General features: G+C 36.3%; 1 protein-coding gene across 4 annotated transcripts; it reads left to right on the plus strand.

Moving 5' to 3' along the window:
• Positions 254-2,591, plus strand: LOC109845316. Of its 4 annotated transcripts, XM_020414550.1 has the most exons (7): positions 254-651; positions 752-801; positions 897-1,062; positions 1,633-1,809; positions 1,892-1,946; positions 2,151-2,215; positions 2,441-2,591. In XM_020414550.1, the coding sequence occupies exons 2-7, from the start codon at positions 761-763 to the stop codon at positions 2,516-2,518; spliced, it is 582 nt and encodes a 193-aa protein (XP_020270139.1). In that variant the 5' UTR covers positions 254-651; positions 752-760; the 3' UTR covers positions 2,519-2,591. The 4 variants fall into 4 exon arrangements, with proteins under 4 accessions (XP_020270139.1, XP_020270140.1, XP_020270142.1 ...); XM_020414551.1 differs by having other exon boundaries at positions 254-801; XM_020414553.1 differs by lacking the exon at positions 1,892-1,946 and having other exon boundaries at positions 255-651.

Below are 26,112 nucleotides of genomic sequence, written 5' to 3' on the forward strand. Positions count from 1 at the left end.
ACGGAAATTTTCCATCTAGAATATTCTGTCTAGGATAGAATATTCTAGACGGAAAATTCCGTCTAGAATATTATTGTAGACGGAAATATTAATTTAATTTTTTTTTTTAAATAATAGAGCATCCTAGACAGATATTTTCGTCTAGGATATTTATCCTAGACGAAAATATCCGTCCAGGATACTAGGCTCGTTTTTATTGAAAAAACTAACCACCGAGGCCCAGCCCCATAAAATTCCCGCTGCCCCCAAAAATTCCCGCCTTAACCCTAAATTCTCCCGCCTCAACCCTAAATTTTACCCCCTCTTAAAAATCATAGAAATTCGCAAATTATTTCTTCCCCCATTCTCCTCCCCTGTTCAAAGGCCAGAACCGCCATCTCCGTCTTCCCATCGTCACCTGCGCCCTCGCGCCCGCGCCCTCCCTCTCCTTCGACATCGCCTCCCTATTCGCCGTTCCTGTTCGCCGTCACGTCGTCCTCTTCGTCGTCCCTGTTGGCCGTCGCCCCTTCTCCTTCGACATCTCCGTCGTCTTTAGGAGATCAGTGTCACATCTAACGGCCGAGATCTCATCTTCTATTTCTTCGTCTGCAAGAATTCCTCATCCTCTCACCCGAATCCCGATTCTAGTTGTAGCGGGGCAAGTAAACAAAAGTAAATAAAGCAAAAGCAAACTTTCCCCTCTCTCTGTTATAAATATCTTCCCTCTCCTCTATAATTCTCTTCAAAATTTTCTAACCTGATCTCTTCTCAGTAATTTCTCATGGCATCTAATCAAGAGGAAGCCTCTTCTTCAGCCGATCCGTAAGTTTTCCATCATCAATTTCTTCAACTTTTAGGGCTTTTTTGAGAAAGCTAGGGTTTTAGTTTGTGTTTATGGTGATTTTATGAATTTTTAGGAAGGGGACGAAGAGAGATTTTAGTACTGCGATTTTGGAGAGGAAGAAGGCGGCGAATCTTTTAGTGGTTGATGAGGCTGTTAACGATGACAATTCTATGGTTTCTCTAAATCCTGAGACTATGGAGAAGCTGCAGATTTTTCGCGGAGATACGATACTGTTGAAGGTATGATTCGTTTTTTTCCCCTGTGTTTTAGTTTGAGTGGTGGAGTTTGTAAATATTAGGAGATCGACATAGCCTGCTTTTCCTTCTTCAGTTCTTTAATCTAATGCAAGGTCATATTGTAGACAACTAAAGGGTTTAATCATAATTAAGTATGAACATCAAATATTAACATGACTAAATAATGAGATTTGTAAATATTATGCTCCTAGAAAATTGTTCACATCAAGTGATCTGGATATTAGACTTGTGTGTCATAAATATGTTATCGGTCTTTCAGTCCATAATAAAGCCACATCTTTAAAGTTGATGGTTTAGATGATCATTTGTTATTTCCTCCACCACATCATATGTTATCGGTCTTTCAGTTCACCTGCTATAATCTATTGATTGGTTATTTCCCCCACCACTAAGATTATAGGACCGACAGATGATAGCTTTACTATGTGCAATTAAATAATTTTGATTTTAGTTTACTTGGTCTCTAGTTCTGTTTTGTCACTCTCGCATTGCTCTATTTCTGCCGACATTCTAAGATTTCTAAGATTTTGTTATATTCCATAATCCATATAGCATTGCTCTAATCCATATAGAAGAATTGGCGAGCTCTACTCTCAGTGCTCCACCGTTGAGTACGCCCTAGATCCCTCCGCTGTCGCCGCTAGCCTCCCGCAGTCGAATGTGATGGGGTCTTCTTTGGTGAATCGGTTTCTGTTGCCTGCGTCAAATTGTGAGTATACACTGAATGCTGTAAGTGAAAATTCTCTTTTCTTGTAAATATTATAAATTGAATTTAGATAGGTGGGTTTGAGATCTTGTTTGTTGGTATTAGAGTTGTTGGATGAGTTGCGCAGGTGTCGCTCTGAGCATTGCAGCAGGATTGCTGGGTGCGTGCTCCATTTGTGTCACTGCTTTATAAATGAAATTACAATGCCTTCTTTGGCCAATTATAGTTAATCCAAATACTTGATAAATGTTGTCGATTGTGTTAATTCATCACTGATGACACTGCTGTTTCCAGCGTTTTATCGCTTGTGTTTGTTGTGCTTGGTATTTAATGCTGATTGTGTGAAAATTTGATGGGTTTTTAGGTTATGATGAGACGAGCGAGTATGAGGACTACCCTAGATATGATGGAGCGGAGATGCCACATTCTGTGAGTTATATTTGTAAATCATAATTAAACTTAAAAAAGGAGAACCTGTCTCTACCTCATCTTAGTTACTTAAAAAAAAAGATTTGTATGCAACTCACAAATTTCTGCAGCGACTATGCTGATTTAATGATTCTGTTTTATATATGCATTGCTTGTGTCCTTAATCCTTATGGATCAGTTTGTACATATATTAATGCATTGCTTGTGTCCTTATGTTACACTCAGGATGATGAGGAAGAAGCTGAAGAAGGAGAAGAGGGCTTGAGTAAATGTATAGGGAAGGAGTTGAAGAAACTTCTGTAGTGTCATAGCTATTATAAATAATTTATGTAAAAGTTTGTAAACAATTTATGTATCTCTCTACTATTTTGGTGAATGTATTATTTGAATATAATAGGATTTGTTATTGAAATATAATTAGATTGTGTTGAATATGAATATAATGTTTTGTTGTTCAATATTGTGTATAAGCATCCAAAGTAGATTCTGCAAAAAAAAAAAAACACTGTAGCAAGTATCCTAGACGGAAATTCCGTCTAGGATGCTCAAATTCCGTCTAGGATACCTTTTTAAAATTAAAAAAATAAAAAAAAACAATTTTCGTCTAGAATAACGGAAAATTCCGTCTAGAATAATCCGTCTAGGATGTATTCTAGACGGTTTTGAATTCCGTCTAGAATATTCCGTCTAGAATGTATTCTAGACGGAATTTCCGTCTAGAATAATGTATCCTAGACGGAAACTTTCTAGACGGGTATTCTAGACGGAATTCCGTCTAGAATATCCATTCTAGACGAAATTTTGAGTATCCTAGACGGTATTTTTCCGTCTAGGATACCTTATTTTTTAGCAGTGTTATAGCATAATATGGTGAAAGTTAACATGTTACGAAGAAAGTTAACATATTATTATGAAAGTTAACATGTTGCGAAGAAAGTTAGCATAATATGGTGAAAGTTAACATGTAATAGTGAAGATTAATATATTATGATAAAAAGTTAACATGTTCAGCTGAAAGTTAACATATTATTATGAAAGTTAGCATGTAACTGCGAAAGTGTACTCAGACATAATACAAAGTTACACCCACTTCGTTTGAACTCTCGTACTGCAATATATCCTTATCTAATTTGAATCGATCAAACTTTTCATATAAGCCCGTAATTAATCTTGAAGCGCGTAGGCAAGATAAAAACCACTTTGTTTGTAAGGAAATATTTAGAAAATTAACATATAAATGGAACAACTAATCTCTTTTCAACAAGCAGAAACAACAATCACCTGTAAAATTATAAATATATTTGCTAAACAAACCATATGTGCGTGAATCCATGGAAAGCCTAAACAAGTAACTCATTCAAGCAATTCATCAAACATCCATCAAACTGATAACATTAACAACAACAAACCCGCACACGTACCTAAAAATCAGCAAACTTCAATATCTCTAAACAAAGTTCTATATTAAAACCCTTACAAGTTGAAAATCTAAGTCAAACCCCAAATACAAAAGTAAACACAACACGGAATTACAAGCTGCACATAATAAGAAGTACTGCATGTATGTGAATGAAAGTTGATAGATCACAAAATGACATCAACCAAAAGCCAAGTAATTTTAATCAGGGCTCAGGGGATGCGTAAGTACAAGCTTGCACATGTCTGGGGGTACAAGCTTCAGGCTATGCATCCACTCACAGAAGCTGTAGTCGTCAAAAGGAAGGAAACTGGCCTTTAGTCGCGCTCTCTGATCAGTTGATAACATACGTAGCCGAGGGAATCTTACCTCCTGAAATCAGAAAAACAATTGCACTTTTATTAGTTATCCATATAAAAAACTCAAGCTCCCTGGTTTTTAGAAAAATTGAAATGTTAATGTTCCCCAAGTATAGGATCACTAACATAAAAACATTAATGTTAATGTTTCCCAAGTATAGGATCAGAAAAACAAATGAACATTTATTGGTCATCCATATCAAAAAACTCAGGCTTCTTGATTTTTAAAAAAATTAAAATGTTAATGTTCCTCAAGTATAGGATCAACTTTTATTAGTTGTTCAGGGTTTCTCAGGGTTAATAAGATTTCAACCAAAAAAATGTTTTGATAAATTCTTTTGACATTTTATATAAAAAATTTACGTCAAAGAAATTGACTCTAGGGACAAACAAAATTAAAAAATTACCATGTATAGAGGTTAGTTACTGCCTATTCCATTCTTCATGAAACGAGGAAGCTAATATGAGAATGTAAACAACCTTTGCCTACATGAAATTTTTTTTATTAATATTTAAAAACTATGGGAACCAAAATTGAAGTTGCATTCTTAAATTCTCCACAATTCCATTTTTGAAACTACGATATTGAAGCCCACAAGTTTTGACTTCGTAGCTTTTGTCCCACTTATCATGTCAAGGTCTATGATAATCCTATTAGATCATTCAACTTCTCATGATTACATATGTAAAGTTATAACCAAACACAAGTTTAGTATAAGGGATGGGAATAAAAATAATAACTCTTATGTTTTCTTCTACTAGATTTTATACACGTGCAATGCACGTGGTTAAATACCATGATTAAGTATTTTTGGCTTATTTTAAACTAAAATTTATTCATCAGTTCCACTTTAATAGTTTATGCTCACTTTTATCTCTAAATTTTTATATCGTGATTTTTTTATGTTTGTTTAAATGTGCTACACCCTATTTAAATTTTTATTTTGATATTTGAATTGATAGAAAACAAATATAACTTGAAGCTAATTTGAATTTTTATATTATTTTGACTGATATGAAACCAAGCTTTACTTGAGAAAGTACAGTGTTGCAAAAGTAAAAATATTAAAATAGTGTTAGGTGAATATTTAATTCCAATAAGACAAAATGAGTGATTAAAAGTATGTTAAATAATATAAAATAAAATATAAAGTTTGTTCCTAATCATTGATAGACTTCATAAAAAATTATAAATTAAAGATTAATGCTAACTCTAGTATACTTTTATATGATAAAAGTATCAACATAAGCATATAAAAATACTAAAAAAAGTTCATGAAACTCACTTCTAAAGATTCCTAATTTTACTCAAAATAATTAAACTATTATATAATATATTTAAGAAAAAATTGTCTTTTATTTCTTCTGTTTTATTTTTTATTAAGCTAAGATCAATCCTTCTTCAACTTTTTCTTTTTCCTGGGCAATTCTAGAGCAGTGTCTTCATCATCTACATCGATTGTAACATCAAGCTAGAATTGTATTTTTATGTTGTTATCTTACAAAGAAGGAGGCGATTGTGGAGCAGTCCGTGGTGCAAGTTAGCGGGCGTCTAGATGTTTGCTAACTTGCACACCTGCTGAGATCTAATGGTGAGAAAAAAGAGAAATAATGGCAAAAAAATCCTTAGTATTGGTCTTGGAGTAGTAAATTCAAATCTAGCTGCTTCTGATGATCATTTTGATACCGATTTTGTTGAAGATGATGAAGATTCTCCCTCTAGTATAATGGGTTCAACTGGACCCAAGGGGGAAAGGAAGAAGAAGGCAATGGCGGATATTCTTGAATCCACTACTGCTTTGGGATCTCAGATGACAGGAGCTCGTCCTAGTTTGGGTAGATCTCCTAATTCTGGTAGCTCTAATAAAATTACTTGGGCTGATGAAGTAGATCTGGTGAAAGAGGGTTCCTCCTCTCGTCTTCAATGTCCAGATTCTCTCTCTCGTCTTCAATGTCCAGATTCGCCAAGAGAAGTTAATCCTAGTCCTTTGTTTTCTGCTTCAAAATCAATTCCTTCTGATAAAAGTGATACTATTCCATTGATTTCTGCTACGAAGCCTGTTTCAACTACTGTTACATTGGACAATAGTGACAATTTGAATCCTACTGTTTCTACCTCTGGTGGGAATGAAAAGAAAAGTTGGGCGAGTCTCTTTTCAGACAATAGAAAACCAGGTTGCGGCTTGGATTTGAGCTACATTCCTTCTGAAACAGTCGATACAGTCACTTTTGATGATGATGAATGGAATGAAGGAGCCTCTCTTTGGAAATTCTCACTTGTTGGTCAAGTTCTAGGTATCAATGTAAGATTCAAAGCAATGGAAAATTTTGTTAAAAAAGTCTGGGCACATCTTGCAATTCCTGAAATCTGTCTTCTTAAGCCAGGGGTTTTTCTCTTTAATTTCAATAGCAAAGATGAAATGAATGAAGTTCTTATGAGTGGACCTTGGTTTTTTGGTTCAAGACCATTCCTATTAAAAGCATGGTCTATGGGGGAGGATCTTGAAAAAGTTGATGAACACATTTACCCTATGTGGATCCAGTTTCCTGCACTAAAACTCAATCTGTGGAATGAAAAAGGGATTAGTAAAATTGCCAGTCTCATTGGCCATCCTATTGCTACTGATAAGCTCACAGCTAATAGGAAAAGACTTGCTTATGCAAGAGTTTTGGTTCAAGTGACATTACCATCTCCGTTGCCTGATCAAGTTGTTATTCAAGGTCCAAATGGATGCTCTTATATTCAGAGGGTTATCTATGAATTGAAACCAAGGTGGTGTAAAAGGAAGCCTATGGTTCAAAAATGGATACCCAAACATGTTCAAGTTAAGATTCCTGGTAATCAGGAAAAGCAGATGGATCAATCAATTGAAGAGCAGAATACACAAGATATTATAGATGTTGATATTCCACCTGCAGAGAATAGGAAAGGAAAGGAGAAACTGCAGGAGATAAATCAGTCCACAGGAAAGGATATTGGTATTTGTCAGCAAAGTATCAATTCTGGATTATCTGGAGAACACTGTTCTGTGCATGTTGTGCACGCTAATACCAGCAGGAAATCACAATATGTAGCTTCAAGGGTACAAATCCAGAATCAAGAGAGGAAGAATTCCATGATTATGAATCCTTTTTCTCTGTTGAACAATGAAGCAAATGACTTTGATCCCTCTACAATTGATAGGGGAGGTAAATCAGCATGAATTTCTCCTTTTGGAATGTTAGGGGCTTAAATAAGTCCCCTAAACAGCACTTGGCAAAATGCCATATTATGCAATATCATCTTTCTTTCTTCTCTCTTCTTGAAACAAAAATAAGTGACACAAAGGTTTCTGTGGCTGCTAATAAGATTGCAAAGAATTGGAGTTGGTTTTCAAATGCAAATAGCTCTACTAAAGCTAGAATCCTCACTTTGTGGGATCCTGATATCCTAGACATTCAAGTGCTGTATTACTCCCCTCAGCAAGTTACATGCTCTGTTAATTCAAAGGATGGTAACTTCAATAGCATCTTATCTACAGTATATGGCTTCAATCATCAAGAAGCCAGAAAAAGTTTGTGGTTGGAATTAACTCAGATCAAACAGACAATTGGAAATCAAGCATGGCTACTTTGTGGAGACTTCAATATCATGATCAGTAATGAAGAAAAACTGGGAGGTACCTTGTTAACTGATAATGATACAAGTGATTTCTGCAGGTTCATTGAAGATTGTCAGTTATCTCACCTCAAAACTATTGGCTGTTTCTATACATGGAACAACAAGCAAGATTCTGATTCTAGAGTGTGGTGTAGGCTGGATAGGGCTTTAGTAAATGATCTCTGGATTAGCAAGTACAATGCAAGTCATGTTGAGTACATGCTTCCAAGTTTTTCAGATCATTCTCCAGCTCTTGTTTCTGTTTATGAAGACAAAGTTTAGGGGAAAAAACCTTTTAAATTCTTCAAAATGTGGATAAAACATGATGAATTTCTCCCTACAGTAAGAGCAATTTGGGAGACTCCTGTGAGAGGTTGCAAAATGTTCTCCGTGCATTCAAAGTTGAAGAAACTTAAAGAGTCTCTTAAAGGACTAAACAAAAGGCATTTTAGCAATATAAGTGAACAGGTCCTAAGAGCTAAAGCTGAAGTTGATGAAGTTCAAATGAAATTGCAATCTGATCCCCTTAACTCTGTACTCATCAGAAAAGAAAAGGGATGTATTTCCAAATACAGTAAGCTATTAGCTTGTGAGCTATCCTTTTATCAGCAAAAGGCTAGGATTACATGGAGTATCCAAGGTGACAAGAATACAAGCTTCTTCCACTCAATCATTAAATCTAACAGGCACCAAAACAGGGTCTTAACACTTTATAATAGTGTTGGAAGGAAAATCTCTGATGGGGAGGAAATTGTTAATGAATTTATCTCCTACTACAAAAGTTTAATGGGCTCTGCAAAACAAACTTCTCCTACAGATTCAAAAATTATTAGCAATGGGCCATGTCTGATGGATAACCAAAGAAGAGAACTTGCTATGCCAGTCACTGATGAGGAGATAAAAGCTGCTGTTTTTTCTATACCAGACAATAAGGCCCCAGGGCCAGATGGATATAGTGCATCTTTCTATAAGGCAGCATGGTCTATTATTGGAGATGAAGTTACAGCTGCTATCAGGGAATTTTTTAGATCAGGTAAGCTGCTGGGGGCTATAAACTCAACCTATATTGCATTGATTCCTAAGGTACAATGCCCTAAAACCCCAGCTGAATTCAGACCTATCTCTTGTTGCAATTGCCTTTATAAATTCATATCAAAAATCTTAGCTAACAGAATTCAAACTGTGATGGGATTTATCATAAATGAGGCTCAATGTGCTTTTGTGAAGGGGAGACAAATATCAAGTAATATCCTACTAGCTCATGAACTTGTCAAGAACTATGGTAGGAAAAATCTCTCACCCAAAGTAATGATTAACAGAAGGGGAGACAAATATCAAGTAATATCCTACTAGCTCATGAACTTGTCAAGAACTATGGTAGGAAAAATCTCTCACCCAGAGTAATGATTAACATTGACATAAGGAAAGCTTTTGACACTATTAGCTGGACTTTTCTGAATGATATGCTTAGAGGCTTGGGGTTTCCTGAAGTTTTTACAGGATGGATCATGTCCTGTATTTCCTCCGCCAAATATTCCATCTCTCTAAACGGTTCTCTACATGGTTACTTCAATGGAGAAAGAGGATTAAGGCAAGGGGACCCCCTCTCCCCCTATCTCTTCATTATTGGCTTGGAATATCTGTCCAGGAGTATTGAACTTCTAAGGAGTGATAAACAGTTTAAATACCACCCAAAGTGTAGAAAATTCAAGATATCACACCTAGTGTTTGCTGATGACCTCCTCCTTTTCAGCAAGGGTGACTTACAATCTGTTCAGAAAATTTACAATTGTGTTAAAGACTTTGGTGACATATCTGGTTTAGAGGCTAACCCTTCAAAGTGTTCAATCTTCTATGGTGGAGTTCAAGATTCAGTCAAGACTACTATTGCAAGAAGCCTGGAATTTCCTGAAGGTACTTTGCCCATCAAATACCTTGGTTTGCCACTCATATGCAAACGGATGTCTTATTTAGACTGCAATCCTCTGTTCATGAAAATAACAAACCAGTTTCAAGCATGGATGAAGAGCAAAAATCTATCATACGCTGGTAGATTACAAATCATTAAAAGTGTGATCTTGGGAGTGCAAATTTTCTGGACCTCTTGCTATATCCTTCCAACCAAAGTTCTTCATAAAATAGACCATCTCTGCAGGAGCTTTCTCTGGGGCAAAGTTCCCCTTGTTGCTTGGAACAATGTATCTACTGGAAAAATCAATGGAGGCCTGAGTATTTTTTCTGCAGAACTATGGAATAAAGCAACAGCGCTGAGAACTCTTTGGTATATTTACATCAACAAGGAGTCTTTATGGATTAAATGGATCCATGGCACTTATTTGAAGGATTGTGATATCTGGCATGTTAAATCTAAAGCTGGGGACTCTTGGTTGTGGAAGCAATTAATCAAGATTAGAGACTATGCTATGAATCTATTGGGTGGTGCTGAGAATTTGAAGAATCTAATTAACTCTTGCTGTGTCAACTCCAAAGTCCACCTATCTGCTCTGTACAATGCTCTTAAACCAGGTACTAAGGTGGAATGGCACGACTTTGTTTGGGAAAAGTTGAACTATCCCAAACATTCTTTCATTGTGTGGCTGGCTATTCAAAATAAACTTCTTACACAGGACAGATTACACAAGAAGGGGATCATCCAATCAAATCAGTGTTATTTGTGTGAAGGTACAGTTGAGGAGAACTTTATTCTTCGACTGTAAATTTTCAAACTGTGTTTGGAATGGCATTATGGAGTGGCTTAAGTTCAAATGGAGATCAACGGATTGGCATATGCTTACGAACTGGTATATTTCCAGAATGAGGGGAAAAGGAAACAAACAAAAAATTAAAAGATTGGCGCTAACGGCTACAATATACAACATTTGGCGAGAAAGAAATGCTAGGATCTTCAAGAAGGAATCTAGAAGTGTTGAGCAGCTGATCAAAATCATTAAGCTTGATATTTGGACTATTTCTCTTAACAGTTCATTGCCGGATGAAGCATGTGAATGGCTCCTCTCTATGGAGTAGTATTAGGCAGTTTTGATACCCTAGCCTGTAAATTCATGTTTTAGTTTTTGATACCTCAGTTTTTGAGAGTCTTGATGTACAAAAACGTTTACACTTTGGTGAGTGAAATAAAATTTTTCATTGACCAAAAAAAAACTTTACAAAGAAGTTAAATGTATTTCCAATGTTCAACACAAACTGCTTAAAATATAGACTTTGATTTTTTTTCTATTTCAATAAGAATATATATATATAAAAGAAAAATGGAGAAACTTGGTACCAAGCAACTTGGTAGTGATGTGGTCTAATCTTGTCCCTACATCTACATTGGAGTTGGTAAAGGGTGGTTGAGGCTCTATCTTCGAGGTGTGATTATATATATATATATATATATGAAATTCTTGGTGATGCTAATTTAGTACTTAAATAAGATTAGAAGCTACATCTTTTTTCCTGTAATAAATTCTTCTGATGTGCACCCAATAAGATTTTCTGTTATATCAATAATATTACGTTTGCTCTATCCCTATCATTTTTTACAAAGATCTAAACTAAATACTTACATTTTTTTATTACCAATTTACCTTAAATTATAATATTAATATTTAATTTCTTTAGTATTTGAAGAACAAAGTATGAAATTTATGAATACTTACTAATTTGTTTATATCTTCCATGGAGAATTCTTTCTTGATTGGATAAAGTTGTTAAATTATTTTTTAATGCAACTCAATCGGTGATTCTTTAATAGATATGCTTTATGTTAATATCAATTCAAGTAATTTATGGATATTTTTTGAATTTTAAATTTATTTCCATTACTTTCTCATTTGTAATGAAAATAGCTTAATTCTTTTGAAGGGTATCTCTGAACATGCTGATAGTTTCTCTATATGTAATTTATTGTATTCTTTTACCTTATAATTATTAATAACATCAGAAATTAATGTTTTTAAATTATAGTTAATTAATTCTAAGCTATTATATTATAATATTTTATTATTTTTATGGATTTAAATATTTATCAATTAATTTACTAATGTATTTTTGTTGCTTCAATATATTAATAAAATTATATGCAGTTACTTTAATTTATATAGTGACGATAATTTTAAGCTATAATATTTTTAAAATTTTTATTTCTTAGCCGAAGGTTTTTAATTAATTCTTATTACTTTTTTTTACTACCATCAACTTATACCATTTTTAGTTGCTGAAAAGGGATAGTAAACCCTAAATTGGAAATTACACACACACACACATCTAAATGAAAAAAATACCAATAATTACACTTTTCTTTGCCAAGTTTTAAAATTTCAGCCATTTTTTATGGTTTTGAACTTTAAGGGTGTGATTTGTAGTTTTTAAAACTTTGGGATAGTTTTTTTTAATTTAAGTTTGGTAGTTGTAACTTTTATGTTTCAAGTGTCGGTGGTAATTTTTTTAAATATCAGGATATTTTTTGCAACTCTAAAATTTTAAGGGTACTTTTTGTAATTATTAAAACTATAGATTAATTTTGGAAAATTTTAAATTTTAGTGGTCTACTAATAGTTTCCAGATTTGATGTGTACTTGTTAAAAATTTTAAAAATTTATAGTTTTTTTATGATTTTTAAATTTTAAAGGAATTTTTTAATAATTTTTGTAACTTTAAGGTTAATTTTAGTAAATTTTAAATTTTTAGGTGCCTGGGGGTAATATCTTGAATTCATCTTTTACTATTTTTAAATTTTTAAAATTTTAGAATTTTAGCGTGAGTTTTTATAATTTAAACTTTTGAGGTTGTTTCCATAATTTTTGAGATATTGCGGGTGTTAATTAAAATTTTTAAATTCTTTAGAGGCTACTATTACTTTCTTAATTTCATGTTTGTTGCTTTAAGTTTTGAAATGTTAGAAAAATTTGGGTGCATCATGGTAATCTCTTAAATACATTTATGTTATTTACAAGTTTTGAAATTTTAGAATTTCAGGGTGCTTGTTTGTGAACTTTTAAGGGTGTTTCTATAATTTTTGAGGTATTGAGGTGCTAACTGTAAATTTTAAATTCTTCACAAACTGTTGTTAATTTCTTATTTACATGTTTGTTATTCTAAGTTTTGAGACATCGCGATGGTTTTTATAATTTTAAACTTTTCAGGATATTTTGTGCAATTTTTAAAACTTTTTAGGTTTTTTTTGCAATACTTCATGTATTATAGTATGTGATCTACGTATAATTTCTTTATCTTAACAAACTAATACCATAAAGTTATTTTATATATTTTATTAATATTATTTTTTAAATTGTTAAGTTATAGATAGTTCACGTAGGATTAGGATAGGATGTAATTATGATTATGATAGATTAAGATATAAATGAAATATCCAAAATAATGAAGGATAATATTGACCATTAAAAGATTTTCCTGAACTCGTGCTTTTAAATGGAGTGTGATATGATATGATATGATATGAGATATGATTATAGAATTTAAAGTTTAGGAGTTAAGGACTTTTAAAAGCAATAAAGCAATAATTTTACTTGTTAATTATAGCCAAAAGGTTAATAAAAAATAGCTCAAATACTTCCAAAAATAGTGTATAAACATAAACATTTTGAGAGAGAGAGAGAAAAAAAACCCACCAAATTGTTGCACGCTAACTCTATGACTTTTATGTGTTCGGCCTGAAGTCTTATGAAACTCTACTTTACAAAACAATACAGAATTTGCACATGAAGTGCCACCTTATACTTTTAACTTCCACATGCAATTTTTTATTTGCATATCGTACAGGTTCTATATTGAATCTATAGTGAATCTCAAAAATCATCACTCTATCATCACTCTACGCAAAAAAATAAAAATAAAAATAAAAAGAAATCTATTTACAGAGAATGTGGTTTCCAAGTGTCAATGAAAGCAACCAATTCTTTTTATTTGCCTTCATGCCTTAATCACAACTCTTTTTAGCATGCAATGTGCTAACTCATGTATGATTAATTAATTATAAAAAGGTATGATTAACTAAGAAAACCATTGCTATTGACTAAGAAGTTATTGTGCTTAATGCACTTCTGAATAACTTAATCACTCATGGAATTAATTTATCGATCGATAGATATACAATGTTGAGTATACTAGCTAGTTGAGTGCCAAGTTGAGACAACTACAGACGAACAATATCCTTATAACTAACTTAGAATCATCAAATAATAAAGTAAGATTTTTCATTAAACCCGAACAAAATTTTAGTTTTGACTTTGCGTTGGAGGATTTACATATTATTACTATCAGATTCATCGTGCAAGTCTTTTGATGAAAAAATAAGCTAGAAGATTAACAAAGAATGAATATTGAAGATTTGCACTATTTTCTCGACCCTCAAATATTCATCGAGTTGATTCTGAACTTTCCAAATTTCTTTTTCTCCTTTTTAATCTTTTTATAGTGTAATGAATTAAAAGATATATCCTTTCCCTAACAAATTTGATATTTCCTATATTTTTTATCCTTTTATTTTCTATAATATCTCTCAGTTTTCACGTATGAATTCTCGGAGAAGAAAGAAACTTTTTAAATCTCAAGTAAACTAAGGCTTCTTCAATATATAGTTAGCAGATCACGTGCAAAATGTGGTGTCTGAATAAAGTTTTACAACTGAAAGAGAAAAGTGGAAATAACAGATTAAAGAAATGCGGAAACTTTATTTCTTTACTTCCACCACTCTAAATTTAACAATTTTCTTTCCAGTCTCTACCTTTTCAAAACAGCCATTCGTATTCTTTAATTACGAATAAATGTCTAGTTTTAAACTTACTATGCCCATAGTTGTTTTGTTTTTATACATAGATGCTCAAAGTGACTTTCTTGTGTGCTCTTTTACCCTAGGAGTGGCTATTTGTAGGTTAAAATAAATTAATTAATTAAATAAAACTTCCTCCTCCTACTAGATTGAAAGAATCAAAATGTTTTCATCAGATTCTATCCTGCAAAATAAAACTCAAAGAGCCGGCAAGATCAATATAATTGTAGTACAAGGGATCTTTAGCTACTCAGCAATTAACCCTGACCATAACCATGTGATCACCTTCCACCTCGAACGTCGTGTCACGCTCAAGCCCCCATCACCATTTTAAGATCTAGTACTGTCCATTTATGTCTGTAATAAATTCCATAACTTCCTTCCAACATCCTCTTTAAGATAAATATATCCAAAGAGATCAGGTATAGACAAAAAGAAATGATAGAGGCATACTCTAAGGCACACTACCAACCACACTCCCTCTCTCTCTACAGTGCAGGGGATCCCACATGTGATTTTTAAAAAAAATCACATGTGGGGCCCCCTGCACTGTAGAGAGAGACGGAGTGTGGTTGGTGGTGTGCCTTAGAGTGTGCCTGTAGCGCCTCTCATAGACAAATAAAAAGCATTGCGTGCTTAAAAAGTTAAAAATTCCTCTTCTATTCTCATTATCCACACGAGGAACACTCAACCTTAATGTGAAGATGAAAATGCCACATCTGAAATATTCAGATTGATGTTAAAAAAACTATCTAATAAGTATCACTGTTACTTAAATAACTACATTAATGTGGAGTCTGTTGGATTTTTTTGTCAAAATCATTTTCCAAAATGATTTTTCAAACTATATATATATTAACTACAAGTACTTTTCATAAATGCTTAATAGCCTAGTGGAAAGTTTATGTTTTGATGTTTCAAAAGATCTCTTGTTCGAGGCTTGCCGACGGCAAGGGCAAGCCGGGACCGGGGATCGGAGCTAATCGTGCTGAGGCGCTAAGTGACGTTTTGTTAGACTCTCACATTGAAGGATGTGAAACATGTTTCCTCAATTGCCAAAAACTTAGTCTCTGAAAGTCTGGTGTGTGACGCCGGTATGAGGCTGGATTTCCAAGGATGAAAGGTTGTGTTATCTTTTAAGAAAATATATTTGGCTGATGCATATCATACTGATGGCATGTATAAGATCAGTTTTATTGTACTCAACTCAGTTATAAATAAAGTATCATCTTCTGCTTACTCCTCTAGATCTGTATTATGGCACAATAGGCTAGGACATGTAAATTATAAAAAGTTGTCTAGCATAGAGAAGTTAGGATTACTTCCAAAATATGGGGGTAACAAACCCGATAAGTGTGAAGTATGTGCGCAAGCAAAGCTGACAAGAAAGCCATTTCCAAGTATCACAAAAAGCACCAACCTATTGGATCTGATTCACTCAGATACTTGTGATTTCAAGAGCTTCGTCACTCGAGACGACATGAAGTACTTCATTACCTTCATTGATGACCACTCTCGCTTCTGTCACGTCTACCTGCTGAAATCTAAAGATGAAGCATTCAACAAGTTTGTCGAGTTTCAGACTCGAGTGGAGAAGCAGCTTGGACTTCATGTGAAAAGACTCAGGAGTGACAGAGGAGGAGAGTACCGATCTAAGGAGTCAGAGGCATACTTCAAATAGCATGGAATCATTGCTAAAACTACGGCTTCGTATTCTCCGCAATCTAATGGAATTACAGAAAGGAAGAATCGCACATTGACCGAGATGGTGAATTTGATGCTATTCACATCCGGTCTACCTACATGCTATTGGGGAGAGGCTTTGCTGATGGCAAACTGGATTCTGAACAGAGTACCCAATTCCAAAACTGATAGTACTCCTTATCAGTTATGGTTGGGATATCCAGATCCTTTGGATAGCCTCAAAGTGTGGGGGTGTCTTGTATATGTTCGAGTTCCAGATATCAGAAGGCCTAAGCTCGGATCAAAGGTAAACAGATGTGTGTTTCTTAGCTTTGCTAAAGATAGTGAAGCTTGTAAGTTCCTTGATCTTGGAACCAACTCCATCATCGAAGCTCGGGATGCAGAATTATTTGAGGATAAGTTTATCAAAGATAAAGGATTATTGCTCAAAGATATAGCAGAGAATGTTAGTACGTCAAATGCACCAAAGGAGCTAGTTTCGCGAAAAACTAAAAGTGTCAGTAATGAATGAGTTACTGAACCATCTTCCAAGCGTGTCAGGAGACAGAAAAATTTTGGAGATGACTTCATCACCTATAATATGGAAGGAGACCCACAGACTTTCTAAGAAGCAACATAGTCAATAGATGTTCTTCTGTGGAAAGAAGCTATAGATGATGAGATGGATTCATTAATCCAAAATCATACTTAGGAGCTGGTGGATGTACCTGAAAGTGCAAGGCCTATCAGTGGCAAGTGGATCTTCAAAAAGAAATTTTGTCCTGATGGTACTATTGAGAAGTACAGAGCAAGACTGGTGGCGAAAGGATTCTCTCAGAGAGAAGGAATAGATTTCTTTGACATCTATACACCAGTTTGCAGAATCACTACCATCAGAGTGCTTATCGTATGGGCGGCAATAAAAAGGTTTGTCATACATCAGATGAATGTGAAGACTACATTTCTCAATGGAGACCTCATAGAAGAGATCTACATGGAGAAACTAGAAGGACTTGATGCTCCAGCTGGTAAATTTTGTAAACTTATTAAGTCTCTATATGGACTTAAGCAGGCACCAAAACTCTGGCATAAGAAGTTCGATGGGGTTGTTTACAACAATAGGTATCAAGTCAGTGAGTCTGACAAGTGCCTATATATCAAGGTCGCTGAAGGAAAGGTGCTGGTTATCTGCCTCTATGTGGATGATATGTTTATCATCGGGAGTAATTTAGAGATAGTAACATCTACCAAGAAATTTCTCTCGGCACAGTTCAGCATGAAGGATCTTGGACCTGCGGATGTGATTCTCGGAATCAAAATCATATACTCTGAAGAGGGTATTGGATTCTCCCAATCTCATTATATCGAGAGTATGCTAAGGAAGTATGGCTACTACGACTTGTCAAAACTGTCAGTGCCATATGATTACAAAAAAAAGCTTCGATCAAATACTGGAAGACCAGTAGAGCAGCTAAGGTACTCAAAGATAATTAGAAGTCTGATGTACGTGATGAGCTGCACAAGGCTAGATATAGCATTCGCTGTAGGAATGCTTAGTAGGTCTAGGTCTATTCTACACTGGAATCCTGGAAAGCTTCAGGATTCTACAGGTAATCCTGGAAAGCTTCACTGGAAAGCTTCACTAGGATGCTTCACTGGGATGCTTCACTGGGAAGCTTCACTGGGATTCTGTCCAAAGATTGATGAGATACTTGAAAGGAACTACAGGTCTGGGTCTATTCTATACTAGATATCCGGCTGTAATGGAAGGCTATTCAGATGCGAGCTGGTGCTCAGAACCAGATGAGTGCAGATCTACTAGAGGTTTTGTCTTCCATGGGCGGAGCTGCTATCTCGTAGAAATCTAAGAAGCAAACTATGATTGCACAGTCATCGATGGAATCTGAGTTCTCCGCACTCTGTGCTGCAGAAGATGAAGCTGAATGGCTCAGTTGTTTTCTCCGAGACCTTCCATTAAGTCTACTGAAACCTGATACTATTTTATTTTTAGTAATTTTTCTATTGATCAGATGGGCATGAAATTTATGCCATTAATCTTAAAATGCCGAGACTGTACTGTGGTTAAAGTCTCGTTATGTCTTGACAACGGAGACTGAAACACTATTTTGAGACGGTATCAAGTCCGTTAGCATCTGTCGTATTTGTATTTTTAATAATTTTTATATTGATCAGATAAATATGGGAATTACACCATTAATCATAGAATATTGAGACGGTCTTGTGGGTAAATTTTTATTACTTTCTGAGAACGGAGATTTAAAACTCAATTTTTTAAATAATATAAAATTATAAATATTATTTTTTTTTCCATTTCTTTCCTTCTCTCCACCTACCCCCACCTACCCCCCTCCTCTAAAAGCCTCTCCCCCCTCTCTCTTCTGAGCACGCAGAGAAGAGAAAAAAAGAGAGAGAAAGAGAAGGGGAGAGAGGGAGAGAGAAAGAGAGGGAGAGGGAGAGAGAGAGAGGATGAAAAGATAGTAAAAGATAGAAGGGACTTTGGCTATTCGAAGAAAAGAAACAGATAGGGATTCCAATTTCAGAGTTCAATAAAGGCAAGTTCATCTCTTTCCAAACTCATCCCCAGTAAATTTTGATCTTGATGAATATACATGATATTGATGAATATACATGATATTGATGAAAGGACATGATATTGATAAAAATTGATGAATATACATGATATTGAAGAAAAGACTTGATATTGATAAAAATTGATGAATAGAATATAAGACCAAATTCCTAAAGACATGATATTGCTAGCTAGAACTATACGTACATACCTACCGCTGGAAATACTGTTACTATTTTATACGTATGGTACTATTCATACATACAGTACTATTCATATGTACGGCAGTATTCATATGTACGGTGCTATTCATAAATACCGTACTGTTCATACGTATGACACTACTCATGAGTACTATTCACACATACTGTGGTACTATTCATAAATACCGTACTGTTCATACGTACGGCACTATTCATAAGTACTATTACTATTCATGCATACTGGGGTACTATTTATACGTACTGTTGTACTATTCATACGTATTGTTATTGTTCATACATACGACACTATTCATAAGTACTGACACTATTCATACGCATGGGTACTATTTATACATATTGTTACTATTCATGCATACGGTACTATTCATATGTACTGTTACTATTCATGAGTACGGATACTAGTCGTAAAGTACTGTTGCTATTAGTAAGTACTGTTACTATTCACAATTTGTTATTATAGCAGATAGTCAGGGTTGGTAACCCTGACCATTTACTGGACAGTTTGGCCCAGTTTATTTTCTGGAGTTTGTTTGCGCCGTTTTGTGACGCGATCGCGGAGTTTGAGCCGCTCGATGTTATACTTACAGTCATGAATATGACGAAATACGCATTTGAGTATCCTACAGGGATTATGACGAATTGAGATCTATTTACTTGTGAGTTAGTACACCGCAAATGAGACTGCGATGATACCTATTTGTCGATCCGCACGGTGATGCGATGATACCTATTTGTCGATCCGTATTATGATGCGATGATACATATTTGTCGATCCGCACGGTGATGCGATGATACCTATTTGTCGATCCGCATGGTGATGCGATGATATCTACTTGTCGATCCGCACTATGATGCGATGATACATATTTGTTGATCCGCACTATAATGCGATGGTACTTATTTGTCGATTCGCACTATGATGCGATGATACCTATTTGTCGATCCGCGTGATGATGCGATGAGTTGGAAGAAGTTTAGAATGATAATATTATAAACTATATACATGAGTATTTGGCGGATGCCAAAAGTGTTCTACTCATTGTTGAGATACTTTGCTATACAAGTACACGAGATACATATGCTGATGTCTATTATGATGCTTTACTTTCCAGTTATGTTTTGATTGCTTAGTTCAGGGTTAATATTTAGTTATTTACTATCTGAGACATACTACTTTCCAGTTATGTTTTGATTGCTTAGTTCAGGGTTAATATTTAGTTATTTACTATCTGAGACATACTTGTTTGGATTATTTCGCTCGACGTACTACGTCTCAAGTTGTAAGTTTCTAAATATTAATTCCATTAGATACAGGGAAAATGATCTAGGTAGACTATGATTAATAGATAGAGCCTCCACTTCATCATCTAGCAGCCCTTCCCCTGAGGGCGGATGGAGGTGAACTTGATGTAGCGCTCTGACGCTCTTGTTGTTGTTCTTTTTCTTTTATTTTATTTCTCATTTCAGGCGGCTCAGAGCATCGGAGAGTCGTAGGGTGACGGAGTTCTTGCATAGTCGTCGTCGCGTATTTTTACTAGTATGGACTCCACAGTGATCTTATGTTTCCATTTAGTCATTTGAGTTTGTACTCATATTGTTAAGGCAATATGCCTTAGTACGATTTCTAATCGATTCATGTTGAGACATATCATGTTATTTTAGACTCAAGATGTATATCAGTTGTATTCCAGTTTAGTTTATTTGGGACATAATTTCATTTATGAGATATATCTTTCCGTATCATGTCTATAGTATTTATTTTCCTTATTTGCCTGTTTTGTACCTTCATTTATATTGGTTTCCACTAGAGGATATTACTGTGATTGGTGAAACATATTGTTGCACAGTGGAGGTGCATGACAGGTTTGACATCTCTGGGTTCACCTTGGACTGCAGCCAAGTGTGAAAACAGGGGCGTCACAGTTGGTATCAGAGTTCTAGTTCCAGCATCCTTAGGATCATCATGTGTTGAGTCGTGGAGCTAGAATAGAGTTTCCTAGGATTCATGTATAGAGTTCGATAGGAATTTCTAGAATAAGTGAGGACGTTATATACGTATATAGGATTCATGTATAGAGTTCGATAGGAATTTCTAGAATAAGTGAGGACGTTATATACGTATATTTAAAAAATTCCGAAATTTTTTTTTATGACAACTACCTTACTTTGATTGAAAAGTATTTGTATGAATACTTATCGTGATATGTTATGTTATTTATATATATATGTTTGCGATCTCATTTACTGTGTCGATTAAGCTCTCCTCTTGATATTATAAATATCAAGACGAGGACGTGATCGAGGTAAAACTCGTACCCGGTGAGCTGGGCAAGCAGAGCCCGGGCCGCAGCAGACTCCAGTATCTGATCGACTTCATGGCGCCATTTACAGCAAGATTTTTGCAACACTCGAGGAGCGAGAGGCGTATCTGTTTCCGTCTGGAGTACCACTTTTAGGAGTTCCACCATCGATTGTACCCGTCGTGCCAAGTGAAGAGGTAATACCAATGAGTACACCACCACCACAATCAGCTGTTGATAAAGCCGCAGAGTAGGAGGCTTGGCTTAGTAAGATTGAGAAAGATATCAAACAATGAGAGCACCATAGTTTTAGGGCACACCAGATTCATGTGCAGCCTATAAATAAAAGAAATATGTGAAATTTGCTTAACGTTGACTCAGTAACAAAACAGAAGTTAGATGTAATCAGCATAAAGGACATCACCGCAATGACTTTAGATTTTTACCGGAGCAGCAAATATCACTTATTTGAGAGAATTTTATTTACTTCATCGATAAGCAGTTAGAGCTAGTCCGATTGACGCAGGGAGATATGCCTGTAGTTAATCAAGAAATCAAAACCAGCATAGTGACGATGACAAGGGAAAGAAGCCTATTACGGGATCTAGAGAACCCCAGCAGCGGGATAAAGAACATGATTTGAGAGCGCCGTAGCGACCTAGAGTTCAGGGTACATGTTACAATTGTAACAAGATCAGACAAAGAGCGAAGGACTTGTCGCAGTACACTAGCAGGAAGCCAGCTTGACAGAGGTCAGGGTCGGCAGTCTCAGAACCGCAATTACGCCAGCAGCGAAGGATAGAGGCACTACCTGTTATTCCGAGGATTGAGGGGCCAGTAGGCCAGATTTGCGTTATCCAGGAGATTCCTGAGGGACAGATAGTCCTATATATTTTCCATCACCAACAGAGTTTATGCAACCATATCGCGTGATCATGGCGGGAGCGGAGCTTTCTTCGTAATTTCCATTCCAGCTTAGACCTTGTTTTATTTAAAAATTTCGCATTCTTTTATCTTTCATGCCTTCATGGATAGGCTTCAGCTTAAAGCACATCCTATAGATATTCTGTTATTAGTCTCTACTCCTTTAGGGGAAATATCCCTATTAGAGAGTACCTGTAGGAGCTGTATCATCAGTCTAGATGAGTTCGAGTTTCTCATAGATCTGATCGTGTTGCGGATGTCGGATTTCGACGTCATTATCGGTATGGATTGGCTTTCATCCTACCATGTTAGTATCGATTGTTTTGCTAAAATAGTCAGCTTGTGATCTTTTATTGGGTTTATATAGATAGTAGCAACCTCATAGGGTAACCAGAATACGGAGTCATTTCTGGAATACGTCAAGGAGGTGATGCTGAGGGACCGGAGTGCTGATTTTTGCGAGACTAGAGTTGTCTCAGTTTATCAGGATGTCTTTCAGGACATACCTAGGTTACCTCCTGTGAGAGAGGTTGAGTCCTGCATCGAGTTGCAGCAGAGCACTTTACCGATATCCCGAGCATCCTATCGTATGGCACCTGCTGAGATGAGGGAGCTACAGACTCAGCTAGATGAGCTTTTGTCTCAGGGCTTTATTCATCAGAGTCATTCTCCGTAGGGAGCACCGATCCTCTTCGTGAGGAAGAAGGACGGTAGCTTATGATTATGTATAGATTATTGTGAGTTGAACAAGTTCGTTATCCGGATTAGATAGGATTTATGACTTGTTCGATCGGCTGCGGGGAGCGCAGCATTTCTCAAAGATTGATCTTCGTATTGGTTATTTTCTATTACGGGATCGGGAGAGGGATATTCCCAAAACTTCCTTTCTGACTCGATATGAGTCTTTCGAGTTTCTTGTCATGTCATTTGGGCTGACCAATGCGCCTGCGGTATTCATCGATTTGATGAACCATGTTTTTCGTCCATATTTGAACCAATTCGTGATTGTATTTATCGATGACATCCTTATTTATTCGAGATCGAAGGCAGAGCATGAGCAGCATCTACAATTGGCATTGCAGACTTTGCAGGAGCATTAGTTATATGCTAAGTTCAGCAAGTACGAATTTTGGCTATCGGAGGTTAGATTTTTGGGCCCGTCATCAGCAGAGAGGGCATTGTAGTAGATCCAGCGAAGGTTGAGGCAGTACTAGAATGGGAGCCGCCAAAGATCATCATAGAGATCCATAGTTTCTTAGGCTTAGCCGGCTATTACAGGAAGTTCATTCAGGACTTCTCGAAGATTGTGATGTCACTTACACGCCTTACGAAGAAGGGTGTACAGTTTATTTGGGGCACAGAGTGCCAGAAAGCTTTTGAGACATTAAAGACAAAGTTAACTACAACACCGGTTCTGACTATTCCGAGCAGTGATAGGACATTTGTTGTCTACACAGATGCGTCATTAGCAGGCCTAGGAGGTGTTTTGATGCAGACACAGAGTATAGTAGCTTATACCTCTCGACAGTTAAGGACGCATGAGCAGAACTATCCCACGCACGACTTGGAGTTAGGGACGCATGAGCAGAACTATCCCACGCACGACTTGGAGTTAGCAGCAGTGGTCTTCACACTGAAGACATAGAGACATTACCTGTGCGGGGTGCAATTCGAGTTATTTATAGACCACCAGAGTCTGAAATACCTATTTTCTCAGAAGGAACTCAACCAGAGGCAGCGGCGATGAGTTGAGTTCATCAAGGATTACGAGTTCGCGATTCAGTATCATCTGGGGAAGGCGAACGTCGTGGCTGACGCTTTGAGAAGGAAGCGTCGACATCAGGTTGTGGCTTTGAGGTGTTCGTTGTATCAAGATCTTTACACTCTTAGCCAGTTTGATTTCAGGCCAGAGATCAACGGGAGCAGCGCATTTTTGGGAGCTATGTCAGTGCAGTCATCTTGGAGTAATAGAGTGGTCAAAGCTCAGCTAGCGAACTCTTGGATTCAAACCCGAAAGGAGGAGATTTCCAAGGAACCCAAAGCTGATTGGACCGTTAGAATAAATGGAGGCCTTCGAATGAAAGGCAGATATGCTAGCTAGTGCAGAGCTGAAGAAGGAGTTGCTTGATGAAGGGCATCGTTCTAGGTACACAGTGCATCCAGGCACAACAAAGATGTACAAGGACCTGAAAAGACACTTTTGGTGGAGCGGTATGCATAAGGAGATAGCAGAATATGTCACTAGATGCTTTACCTGTCAGCAGGTAAAGGCAGAACATCAGAGACCAGCAGGAACCCTACAGACTTTACCCATTCCGGAATGGAAATGGACGTGTATCTCTATGGATTTCATTGTGGGGCTACCGAGGTCAAAGAAAGGGAACGATTCCGTTTGGGTGATAGTTGATCGGTTGACGAAGTCAGCACATTTTATACCAGTGAGAACTACCTACACCGCCGAGACTTATGCGAGAATCTTCATTCGGGAGATAGTTCGACTGCACGGAGTTCCAGAGACGATTGTGTCGGATCGAGGCTTAGTTTTCACTTCGCATTTTTGGAGGAGCTTTTAGGATTCGTTCGGCAGTAGATTATCATACAGCAGTGTATTTCACCTGCAGACAGATGGGCAGACGGAGAGAGTAAACCAAGTCTTGGAGGACATGTTACGGGCTTGCATTTTAGACTTCCAGGGAAGGTGGGAGGACCACATACCTTTGATCAAGTTCGCTTATAACAACAGTTATCAAGCAACGATTTGTATGGCTCCGTATGAGGCATTATACGGGAGACCCTGTAGATCCCCGATTTGTTGGGCAGAGCCGGAGGATAGCTTATTGCTTGGGCCAGAGCTTGTGAGGCAGACTACTGAGAAGGTAGCATTGATTAGGGAGCGTATTATTGCCGCTCAGAGTCGGCAGAAGAGCTACACAGATCAAAGACGACGACCTTTGGAGTTTCAGGTTGGAGATTTTGTTATGTTGAAAGTATCACCGATGAAGGGCGTTAAGCGATTTGGCAGACGAAGAAAACTTGCCCCAAGATATGTTGGACCATTCCGAATTACCAAGCGTGTTGGAGCGGCTTCATATAGACTAGATCTTCCATCATCGATGTCAAGTGTGCACGATGTATTTCATGTGTCGATGCTTAAGAAGTACCTACGCGACGAGGAGCAGCAGAGGGTGATCGATACATCTGAGATCGAGATTCAGACAGATTTGTCCACCATTGAGGTGCCAGTTTGCATCCTTGCTAGAGAGGACAAGAGACTAAGTACTAGTTTCGCTTAATTAGGGGTTAAGTGAGAGTATTTGCATTCTAGATTGTTAAGTGTAGATATTTTTTGTTTCATATCTAGAGATTAATGGTACGAGATGTATATGTGAGGGTTTCCTTGTCTGGATTATTCCCTCAATGTACTTTTCTCATATTATTAATCTCTAAGATGCGATTGCGGAATTTCGAGGACGAAATTCTTTTAAGGGGGGAAGAATGTAAAACCCCGAAAATTTTAAAAATATTATTATAAATGATAATAAATGAGTTTTATTATGATTGGTGATCATTCTGGGATGAATGGATCAGATTGAATCGATTTGAGATCGATTTGTAGTTTCAGCCTCGGTATCGCGAGTCTACTGAAACCTGATACTATTTTATTTTTAGTAATTTTTCTATTGATCAGATAGGCATGAACCATTGATCTTAGAATGTCGAGACTGTGCTGTGGTTAAAGTCTCGTTATGTCTTGATAACGGAGACTGAAACACTATTTTGAGACGGTATCAAGTCCGTTAGCATCTGTCGTATTTATATTTTTAATAATTTTTATATTGATCAGATAAATATGGGAATTATACCATTAATCATAGAATATTGAGACGGTCTTGTGGGTAAATTTTTATTACTTTCTGAGAACGGTGATTTAAAACTTAATTTTTTAAATAATATAAAATTATAAATA

Source organism: Asparagus officinalis, chromosome 6 (genome assembly GCF_001876935.1).
Source record: "Asparagus officinalis chromosome 6, Aspof.V1, whole genome shotgun sequence".
Lineage (NCBI taxonomy): Eukaryota > Viridiplantae > Streptophyta > Magnoliopsida > Asparagales > Asparagaceae > Asparagus > Asparagus officinalis.